This window comes from Ranitomeya imitator, chromosome 4, assembly GCF_032444005.1.
Source record: "Ranitomeya imitator isolate aRanImi1 chromosome 4, aRanImi1.pri, whole genome shotgun sequence".
NCBI classification, from domain to species: Eukaryota; Metazoa; Chordata; class Amphibia; order Anura; family Dendrobatidae; genus Ranitomeya; species Ranitomeya imitator.
The window spans coordinates 435,304,876-435,316,590 of record NC_091285.1 but is presented as its reverse complement, the minus strand read 5'-3'; the positions used below and the strand labels follow the sequence as shown (position 1 = coordinate 435,316,590).

The 11,715-nt window shown below is 45.9% G+C and overlaps 1 protein-coding gene across 10 annotated transcripts in view; it reads left to right on the top strand.

Annotated features, from left to right (window-relative positions):
* Positions 1–9,835: 9,835 nt before the first annotated feature.
* The window catches only part of TPM1 (tropomyosin 1), a 57,526-nt gene continuing 55,646 nt past the window's right edge, over positions 9,836–11,715 (top strand). For 2 of the 10 annotated variants that reach the window (XM_069765591.1, XM_069765589.1), the window contains exons 1-2: positions 10,012–10,258; positions 10,935–11,060. In XM_069765591.1, coding sequence (XP_069621692.1) covers positions 10,145–10,258; positions 10,935–11,060 — 240 coding nt within the window. In that variant the 5' untranslated portion in view covers positions 10,012–10,144. Of the gene's footprint in view, positions 10,259–10,934; positions 11,061–11,258; positions 11,385–11,715 lie in introns of all 10 variants that reach the window. The other 8 variants (XM_069765595.1, XM_069765596.1, XM_069765590.1 and 5 more) reach the window with 8 other exon arrangements.

Genomic DNA, 11,715 nt, shown 5'->3' with positions numbered 1-11,715 from the left:
TAAGCGGTTCGCTAGGTCTGCCACCATTGGTACTGTACAGTCTAAATTTCTTTTGTCCATTACTCTGATTTGCTCTCTGTCGTCCTATTCTGTTATGGCATTTGTGGATTCAGGCGCTGCCCTGAACTTGATGGACTTGGAGTTTGCCAGGCGCTGTGGTTTTCTCTTGGAGCCCTTGCAGTATCCTATTCCATTGAGAGGAATTGATGCTACGCCTTTGGCCAAGAATAAGCCTCAGTACTGAACTCATTTGACCATGTGCATGGCTCCTGCACATCAGGAGGATATTCGCTTTTTGGTGTTGCATAATCTGCATGATGTGGTCGTTTTGGGGTTACCATGGCTACAGGTCCACAACCCAGTATTGGATTGGAAATCAATGTCTGTGTCCAGCTGGGGTTGTCAAGGGGTACATGGTGATGTTCCATTGCAGTCAATTTCGTCTTCCACTCCTTCTGAAGTCCCTGAGTTTTTGTGGGATTACCGGGATGTATTTGATGAGCCCAAATCCGGTGCCCTACCTCCTCATAGGGATTGTGATTGTGCTATTGATTTGATTCCTGGTAGTAAGTTTCCTAAGGGTCGACTGTTCAATTTATCGGTGCCAGAACACACCGCTATGCGGAGTTATATAAAGGAGTCCTTGGAGAAGGGTCATATTCGCCCGTCGTCTTCACCATTGGGAGCAGGGTTCTTTTTTGTGGCCAAGAAGGATGGCTCTTTGAGACCTTGCATTGATTACCGCCTTCTTCATAAAATCACAGTCAAATTTCAGTATCCTTTGCCGCTGTTGTCTGATTTGTTTGCTCGGATTAAGGGGGCTAGTTGGTTCACCAAGATAGATCTTCGAGGGGCGTATAATCTTGTGCGAATGAAACAGGGTGATGAATGGAAAACAGCATTTAATACGCCCGAGGGCCATTTTGAGTACCTGGTTATGCCATTCGGGCTTTCTAATGCTCCATCTGTGTTTCAGTCCTTTATGCATGACATCTTTCGAGAGTACCTGGATAGATTCATGATTGTATATTTGGATGACATTTTGGTCTTTTCGGATGATTGGGAGTCTCATGTGAAGCAGGTCAGAATGGTGTTCCAGGTCCTTCGTGCGAATTCCTTGTTTGTGAAGGGGTCAAAGTGTCTCTTTGGAGTTCAGAAGGTTTCATTTTTGGGTTTCATTTTTTCCCCTTCTACTATCGAGATGGACCCTGTTAAAGTTCAGGCCATTTATGATTGGACTCAGCCGACATCTGTGAAGAGCCTGCAGAAGTTCCTGGGCTTTGCTAATTTTTACCGTCGCTTCATCGCTAATTTTTCTAGTATTGCTAAACCGTTGACTGATTTGACCAAGAAAGGTGCTGATGTGGTCAATTGGTCCTCTGCGGCTGTAGAGGCTTTTCAGGAGTTGAAGTGTCATTTTTCTTCTGCCCCTGTGTTGTGCCAGCCAGATGTTTCGCTCCCGTTTCAGGTCGAGGTTGATGCTTCTGAGATTGGAGCAGGGGCTGTTTTGTCGCAAAGAAGCTCTGATGGCTCGGTGATGAAACCATGTGCCTTCTTTTCTAGAAAATTCTCGCCTGCTGAGCGCAATTATGATGTTGGCAATCGAGAGTTGTTGGCCATGAAGTGGGCATTCGAGGAGTGGCGACATTGGCTTGAAGGAGCTAAACATCGCGTGGTGGTCTTGACGGATCACAAGAATTTAACTTATCTCGAGTCTGCCAAACGGTTGAATCCTAGACAGGCTCGATGGTCGCTCTTTTTCTCCCGTTTTGATTTTGTGGTTTCATACCTTCCGGGATCTAAGAATGTGAAGGCTGATGCCCTGTCAAGGAGTTTTGTGCCTGACTCTCCGGGTGATCCGGAGCCGGCGGGTATTCTTAAAGAGGGGGTAATTTTGGCTGCCATCTCCCCTGATTTGCGGCGCGTGCTGCAGAAGTTTCAGGCTGATAGACCTGACCGTTGTCCAGCGGAGAGACTGTTTGTCCCTGATAGATGGACTAGTAGAGTTATCTCTGAGGTTCATTGTTCGGTGTTGGCTGGTCATCCTGGAATCTTTGGTACCAGAGATTTGGTGGCTAGATCCTTTTGGTGGCCTTCTTTGTCACGGGATGTACGTTTTTTTGTGCAGTCCTGTGGGACTTGTGCTCGGGCTAAGCCCTGCTGTTCTCGTGCCAGTGGGTTGCTTTTGCCCTTGCCGGTCCCGAAGAGGCCCTGGACGCATATTTCCATGGATTTTATTTCTGATCTCCCTGTTTCTCAAAGGATGTCGGTCATTTGGGTCCTTTTGTGCTAAAATGGGCATTGATTTGTCTTTTTCTTCGGCTTTCCATCCTCAGACTAATGGCCAAACCGAACGAACTAATCAGACTTTGGAAACATATCTGAGATGCTTTGTTTCTGCTGATCAGGATGATTGGGTGTCCTTCTTGCCTTTGGCTGAGTTCGCCCTTAATAATCGGGCCAGCTCGGCTACTTTAGTTTCTCCTTTTTTCTGTAATTCTAGTTTCCATCCTCGTTTCTCTTCAGGGCAGGTTGAGCCTTCGGACTGTCCTGGTGTGGATACGGTGGTGGACAGGTTGCAGCAGATTTGGACTCATGTGGTGGACAATTTGACATTGTCCCAGGAGAAGGCTCAACGTTTCGCTAACCGCCGGCGCTGTGTTGGTCCCCGACTTCGTGTTGGGGATTTGGTTTGGTTGTCATCTCGTCATGTTCCTATGAAGGTTTCCTCTCCTAAGTTTAAGCCTCGTTTCATTGGGCCATATAAGATTTCTGAAATTCTTAATCCTGTGTCATTTTGTTTGGACCTTCCTGCTTCTTTTGCCATCCATGTGTTCCATAGGTCGTTGTTGCGGAGATACGTGGCGCCTATGGTTCCCTCCGTTGATCCTCCTGCCCCAGTGTTGGTCGAGGGGGAGTTGGAGTATGTGGTGGAGAAGATTTTGGATTCTCGTGTTTCGAGACGGAAACTCCAGTACCTGGTCAAGTGGAAGGGTTATGGTCAGGAAGATAATTCCTGGGTTTTTGCCTCTGATGTTCATGCTGCTGATCTAGTTCGTGCCTTTCATTTGGCTCATCCTGATCGGCCTGGGGGCTCTGGTGAGGGTTCGGTGACCCCTCCTCAAGGGGGGGTACTGTTGTGAATTCTGTTGTTGAACTCCCTCCTGTGGTCGTGAATGGTACTTCGGCGAGTTCTGTCCATGGACTCCCTCTGGTGGCTGTGAGTGAAGCTGCTGCTTCTGAGGTTCCTTACACAGGTGACGTGGTTTATCCTTTGGTTGGCTGCTCTATTTAACTCCACTCAGATCGTTACTCCAGGCCAGCTGTCAATGTTCCTGTGCTGGTTCAGTTCGCTCTTGGATCTTTCTGGAGACCTGTCTCTTCCTGCAAGAAGCTAAGTCCCCGTTTGTTATTTTCTGTTCATGGTTTTCTAGTCCAGCTTGCTTTCATGATTTTGTCTTGCTAGCTGGAAGCTCTGGGATGCAGGGTGGCGCCTCTGCACCGTGAGTCGGTGCGGGGGTCTTTTTGCACACTTTGTGTGGTCTTTTGTAGTTTTTGTGCTGACCGCAAAGATACCTTTCCTATCCTCTGTCTATTTAGTTAGTCTGGCCTCCCTGTGCTAAAACCTGTTTCATTTCTGTGTTTGTGGCTTTCATCTTAACTCACAGTTAATATTTGTGGGGGGCTGCCTTTTCCTTTGGGGAAATTTCTCTGAGGCAAGGTAGGCTTTATTTTCTATCTCCAGGGCTAGCTAATTCTTAGGCTGTGCCGAGGCATCTAGGCCTGTTAGTTACGCTCCACGGCTATTTCTAGTGTGTGTGATAGGATTAGGGATTGCGGTCAGCAAAGTTCCCACTTCCCAGAGCTTGTCCTGTGAGTTTAACCATCAGGTCATTCCTGGTGCTCCTAACCACCAGGTCATAACAGACCGCCATACACAACACAATCCCCTATACCAACACCAATACCACCACATACAGGGAATAAATACCACCACACCATGACTAGACCACATAGTAACCGAATAATACCACATACAAGGGACAAATACTGCCACACCATGACCGGACCACAGAGTCAATGAATGATACCACATACAAGGAACAAATACAGCCACACCTTGACCAGATCACTCATTAGCACCACATAGTGACTGAATACCACACACAAGGATCAAATACGCCACACCATGACCAGACCACATAGTGACTGAATAATACCACATCCAAGGAATACGCCACACCATGACTAGACCACATAGTGACCGAATAATACCACATACAAGGAACAAATACAGCGACACCATGACCAGATCAAACATTAGCATCACATAGTGACCGAATAATATCACATACAAGGAACAAATACGCCACACCATGATCAGACCATATAGTGACCGAATAATATGACATATTACCAGCATATAGGGACGAAATAATACCACATACAAGTGACCAGATCACAAATTACCACCACACAGTGACTGAATATTACAATACTGATCATGAATACAAACCACAATACTAACGATTTTATTACCACTAGTGACATCATACACAGGATATAGTGTCAGTGTACAGGTAACACAGTGATCACCAGTGACATTATGCACAGGAGCTCAGTATATAGTGTCAGTGTAAAGGTAATACAGCGATTACCATTGATATTATACACAGGAGCTCTGTATATATTGTCAGTGTACAGGTAATACAGTGATCACTAGTGACATTATACACAGTAGCTCTGTATATAGTGTCAGAGTACAGATAATACAGTGAGCACCAATGACATTATACACAGGAGCTCAGTATATAGTGTCAGTGTAAAGGTAATACAGTGATCACCGGTGACATTATACACAGGAGCTCTGTATATAGTGTCAGTATACAGGTAATACAGTGATCACCAGTGACATTATACACAGATGCTTTGTATATAGTGTATAGGTAATAGTGATCACCGGTGACATTATACAGAGGAACTCTGTACATAGTATATAGTGTATGTGTACACGTAATACACTGACTCACCAGTGACGTCTGTAGTTGAAGTCCTTCATCTTCGCTTTTCTTCTTCAACCAGCACAGTCCACCATCACTTCTTCCAGCCACGACTCGTCTCTGCAAAAAATAACAGTCATCAATAGCTGATCGCTTCCAGAGCACTTTCCCCACTTTTCTCCTGACTTCTACACTATGTCAGCGACGTAGTGCCGCCCTGCACAGTAACATGACCCCAATTTTGCTCACTCCATGAAAACAGTTTCCTAAAAAGTAAATTATGTTACAGTAGTAATCATGTCCCTAATTGGACCCTAAAGAAATTATGTTCCCCACTTGTCACCATAAACTAATAGAGCATGTTTCTCATTCTAGCCCTCAAACAGTAATTTAGTTCCTCATCCTGCCCCCCTTATTTAATAATCTCGCCCAGCCTGGCCCCCTTTATTTTATGCCATAGCCTGGCCCCCAGATATCCATCCCGCCCCCCACAGCTATATATACTGACCCTCATATGTCCCTTATCCTGCCCGCCATACAGTATATCCTGGACCCCCATATATCCTTCCTGGTCTATTGTCCTAGCTCCCCCATATATGCAACCTGCCCCCCCCATATATACCCATCCTTACCCCTCCCCATATATATTCATCCTGGCCCCTCCTCATATATATCCATCCTGCCCCCCATATATCCATCCTGGCCCCCCATATATGCATCCTGGACCACCATATATATGCATCCTGGTCACTTGTCCTGTCCCCCCACATATCCATCTTGGCCCCCCATAGATCCATCCTGGTCCCTTGTCCTGCCCCCCCTTATATCCAACCTGGCCCCCCATATATGCATCCTGGCCCCCTCATATATATCCATCCTGGCCCCCGATATATCCTTCCTGGCCCCTACATATTTGCATCCTGGTCTGTCATATATATGCATACTGGTCCCTTGTCCTGCCTCACCCTACCATAAATCCATCCTGGACAATATATATATACAGTACAGACCAAAAGTTTGGACACACCTTCTCATTTAAAGATTTTTCTGTATTTTCATGACTATGAAAATTGTACATTCACACTGAAGGCATCAAAACTATGAATTAACACGTGTTGAACTATATATTTAACAAAAAAGTGTGAAACAACTGAAATTATGTTTTATATTCTAGGTTCTTCAAAGTAGCCACCTTTTGCTTTGATGACTGCTTTGCACACTCTTGGCATTCTCTTGATGAGCTTCAAGAGGTAGTCACCGAGAATGGTTTTCACTGCACAGGTGTGCCCTGTCAGGTTTAATAAGTGGGATTTCTTGCCTTAGAAATGGGGTTGGGACCAACAGTTGTGTTGTGGAGAAGACTGGTGGATACACAGCTGATAGTCCTACTGAATAGACTTAGAATTTGTATTATGGCAAGAAAAAAAGCAGCTAAGAAACACGAGTGGTCAGTCAGTCCGAAAAATTGGGAAAACTTTGAAAGTGTCCCCAAGTGCAGTGGCAAAAACCATCAAGCGCTACAAAGAAACTGGCTCACATGAGGACCGCCCCAGGAAAGGAAGACCAAGAGTCACCTCTGCTTCTGAGGATAAGTTTATCCGAGTCACCAGCCTCAGAAATCGCAGGTTAACAGCAGCTCAGAGTAGACCAGGTAAATGCCATACAGAGTTCTAGCAGCAGACACATCTCTACAACATCTGTTAAGAGGAGACTTTGTGCAGCAGGCCTTCATGGTAAAATAGCTACTAGGAAACCACTGCTAAGGACAGGCAACAAGCAGAAGAGACTTGTTTGGGCTAAAGAACACAAGGAATGGACACTAGACCAGTGGAAATCTGTGCTTTGGACTGATGAGTCAAAATTTGAGATCTTTGGTTCCAACCACCGTGTCTTTGTGCGACGCAGAAAAGGTGAACGGATGGACTCTACATGCCTGGTTCCCACCGCGAAGCATTGGGGAGGAGGTGTGATGGTGTTGGGGTGCTTTGCTGGTGACACTGTTGGGGATTTATTCAAAATTGAAGGCATACTGTACCAGCATGGCTACCACAGCATCTTGCAGCGGCATGCTATTCCATCCGGTTTGCATTTAGTTGGACCATCATTTATTTTTCAACAGGACAATGACCCCAAACACACCTCAAGGCTGTGTAAGGGCTATTTAACCAAGAAGGAGAGCGATGGGGTGCTACGCCAGATGACCTGGCCTCCACAGTCACCAGACCTGAACTCAATCGAGATGGTTTGGGGTGAGCTGGACCGCAGACTGAAGGCAAAAGGGCCAACAAGTGCTAAGCATCTCTGGGAACTCTTTCAAGATTGTTGGAAGACCATTCCTGGTGACTACCTCTTGAAGCTCATCAAGAGAATGCCAAGAGTGTGCAAAGCAGTCATCAAAGCAAAAGGTGGCTACTTTGAAGAACCTAGAATATAAGACATATTTTCAGTTGTTTCATACTTTTTTGTTAAGTATATAATTCCACATGTGTTAATTCAAAGTTTTGAAGCCATCAATTGTGAATGTACAATTATCATAGTCATGAAAATACAGAAACATCTTTAAATGAGAAAGTGTGTCCAAACTTTTGGTCTGTACTGTATATATATATGCATCCTGGCTCCCCCATATATATGCATCCTGACTCCCCCATATATCTGCATCCTAGACCCCATACATCCATCTTGGCCCCCATATATCCATTCTGGCCCCCCATATGTATCCATCCTGGCCCCCCATATGTATCCATCCTGGCCCCCCATGTGTCTCCATCCTGGCCCCCCATATGTATCCATCCTGGCCCCTTGTCCTGGCCTCCCCGTTTATCCATCCTGGTCCCCCATGTGTCTCCATCCTGGCCCCCCATGTGTCTCCAGCCTGCCCCCCATGTGTCTCCAGCCTGGCCCCTCCCATGTGTCTCCATCCTGGTCTCCCCATGTGTCTCCATCCTGGTCCCCCACATGTGTCTCCTTCCTGGTCCCCCCATGTGTCTCCATCCTGGCCCCCTCAGGTGTCTCCATCCTGGCCCCCCCCATGTGTCTCCATCCTGGCCCCCCATGTGTCTCCATCCTGGTCCCCCCCATGTGTCTCCATCCTTGTTCCCCTATTTGCCTCCATCCTGCCCCCCCCCGAGGCATCTCCATCCTGGTCCACCCATATGTCTCCATCCTGGTCCCCCCCATGTGTCTCCATCCTGGTCCCCCCATATGCCTCCATCCTGGTCCCCCCATGTGTCTGCATCCTGGTCCCCCTCCCATGTGCCTCCATCCTGGCCCCTTGGAGATAGAGAGAGAACAAGAAAAAAGTAAAGATTCCTCTTACCTTCCTGCGCTCCCAGCGCTGGGCGGCATCCTCCTTCTCTGCAGGACCGGCGCGCACATAGAAAAATGGCCACCGACACAGCAGAGGCTGGCGGTGAATGTGTGCGCCCGTCGCATGCGGTGCATGACTCTGATGTCATACGCCAGTGATGACGGGCGCACACTGTTCAGTATTGATCGGAACATGCGCCGCGGCGGTTCAGGCAAAGAACGCTGCGTGCGCGTGTCATTGCACATACTTTGCCTGCGCTTGTAAAGGGCCCGAGCCCCTAAAAACTGTAGACCTTTTTTATTTTTCCTTTCCTTCTTCTCCTCTCCTTCCCACAGCCAAGGTCCCACCAGGGATTTCCCCGATACCCCGCCAGGCCAGTCCGACCCTGTATATGTATATATATCATATATATATGATGGAAATATATTCCAGAATGGAGGACGTGTATACCGTATATATCATCAGGATGGGGACAGTGATGATAATGTTAATGTTTGTAAAGTGCTGTGGAATTAATGGTGAATAAATCTGTTTTATAATTCCATTAAAAGAATAATGTATCAAAAAACACACAAATTTAAAAACAGGATATCCTGAAAAAATATCATGCGGTTTGCCCAGTCCTGCACAGGGACACACAAGGGTATATTCACCTGTTCCCTTGTGGGCTTTTCCAAGCCTGGCAACATCAATGTGTGCAGACAGAATTTCAGAAGTGGAGTACAGATATGACAAAGCAGACATACAGACCCCGCTTGTTTATCATGAAACATAAGGGTGCGTGCCCATAATCCGGAATAGCAGCATTTTGGATGCAGCTCACCTGCGCTGCATTCAAAACGCTGTGTTTTAGGTTACAAGCACAATGGATGGGATTTATAGAAATCTCAGGCCCACTGTGTTCCATTTGACGCTCCTTAACCCCTTTCTGCCACCCATAGCCAGTCATTAGATGCAGTAAATCCGCATGATGCACTGAACACATGCAGATTACCTGCGTGATCAGAACGCAGCATATTGGATGCAGCGAAAATAATGCAAAATCCTGATTGTGGAGACGTAGCCATCAACATCTTCTTGCAGATATAACTCAAATTAATACATATTTAAAGACTGGTAATAAAAATCATCTTTGTGACTCTAACCGAGTATACAAATGTGTGTTCTAAGATTACTCTGAAATCACTTCCTATTGTTAGTGACAAGGACTCTAGTGCTGGTACATGGGCCATGCAGCGGGCTCAGATTGTCAGATTGACATTGGGCTATGTCTGATGAATGCAGCAGTATGGATGCATGGCCTGTAATACCCTCATCATCAGTGCATGTGTGACTAGAAAGCTGTGCTGCTGCTGACACTTCTCTCATCTTTAATCCCAGGGCTGCCTTCAGGAAGACTATCGTTACTTGAAGACGTTATCCTGAGACGTCCCAAGTCCAGAGACCTCCCCTTCCAGCTTCATGCCTAGAGGTTTAGAAATAGGAACACACTGCTCCCCAGCCCCCTCCTGCCCACCCAATGTATGCCTCTGCCCATCACACCCCTTATATAGTCAAATGCAGTCAAATGGTCGGCTGCAGCGAATAGAAGGAGCTAGCCTTAAAAAAAAGCCAGCACTGGGACAGGCTCCCAAAAAAGTATTGGGTATCCTGAGGAATGTGCCTGCCCCCCTCTGCCTTCCCTGGTACATATTTCTGAGGCTGGAACAGCTGAGAGTTTGCACTCCAGCCCAGGGCTCAGAATAAGAGGAGCTGAACCTCTCTGCATCCTCCCAGGTCCTGTTCTCTGTCCCGTTTCTCTGTGTGACTCCCCCCAAACCAAAGACCAGCAGCCATGGACGCCATCAAGAAGAAGATGCAGATGCTCAAGCTCGACAAGGAAAATGCCTTGGACAGAGCAGAACAGGCTGAAGCCGACAAGAAGGGAGCAGAGGACAAGAGCAAACAGGTCTGCTTGGATCCTTTCCTCCACTTCCCATGGCAGTGCCAATAGAGGACATCTCATGCCACCCTGGTCCTGCCTGTAGCCACAAGAACTTCTATCTCAGTCATAATGAATCCATAGTTCATCCATAGTACTGGGAGAAAAGCTCTTCATGTCTTACTATAGATCACCTCTATGTGTTCCATTTATGGGCACGTTTTTAGTATCAAAGTACTTGGAAAGAATGTTTTTTCCCTTCCTGGGCTGGAGAAACTGGCAATTCTCCATTATATCGACATGTAGTTAACTGTTTGATGTCCAGAAGTTCAGATTTGTGGTTTCATTCTCCTCGCCAGTAGCAGAAGAGTTTGGGATTTTTTTTTCTAGTTCTGTATTTTTTTTATAAGGAGGGTTATCACATGGTTAATTATGGAATGAAAAGGCTTGTTCCCAAAGGTAAAGGTGTATACTAAGAAAGGACAATTCTAGTGTTATTACCATGCTTGACTCTATGTCATTCACCCTTGCCCCTTAGTGAATACGCCTTTTTATTGTAAGTCACATAGTTAATACTTAGATTTTTTTTTCATGTTAGAATAAATAACATAAAATGATAAAAAAAGAATATTATATAGTTCAGTATAGTTTAAACATTTTTAATTTTTCATTTTTTTCCTCCTCTAAAACTGAAACCACTTAGTTAGAGGAAGAGATTGCCCAACTGGAAAAGCAGTTGCGGGAGACAGAGGACTTGAGAGATAAGATTTTGGATGACCATCACCTGGCTGAAGAAAGCCTCCTAGCTGCAGAGGAGAAGGCTACTAAGGTATAAGGCTGTACCGAGGTCAACCTATCTAACTATCTTCTCTCTTTATCTCTCTCTCTCTCCTTGTGGTACCTGTTCTGTCCTATCCCTCTGCACCTTTGTTGCCTGCTGCCACACCCTGTTGCCCCATGTCACTGCCCTCGTCCGTCCACCCACTACCCCCTCCACCCCAATGGTACCTGTACAACCCTGTCTCAGCTGGAGGATGAACTTGTAGCACTGCAGAAGAAACTCAAAGGTACTGAAGATGAGTTGGACAAATACTCTGAAGCCCTGAAGGATGCCCAAGAGAAGTTGGAACTTGCCGAGAAGAAGGCCACTGACGTAAGTTGAGGTTGAACAAAGTCCCCCCATGTTTTTTTCTGCTATGACACTAAGCTCTGCACTTGTTTCATTCAGATGTTCTTCCCCTTTAATTATTCTGCATGCATCACAAAAGAGCACTGTACGGTTAGGGTTTTTCAGTATCATCTGGATATAGAGAAAATACCTATAGTGAAAGCAAAGTGTGTAAAATGAAGAGTCCACTCTTTTAACAGAAAGAGCACTCTATCCAATGGCATATGTCTGATATTGGATTCTATAAAGTGTAGAAACTATATATATATATAATATAATATCTCTGCATATATTACATATATTAGAACTTTTATAA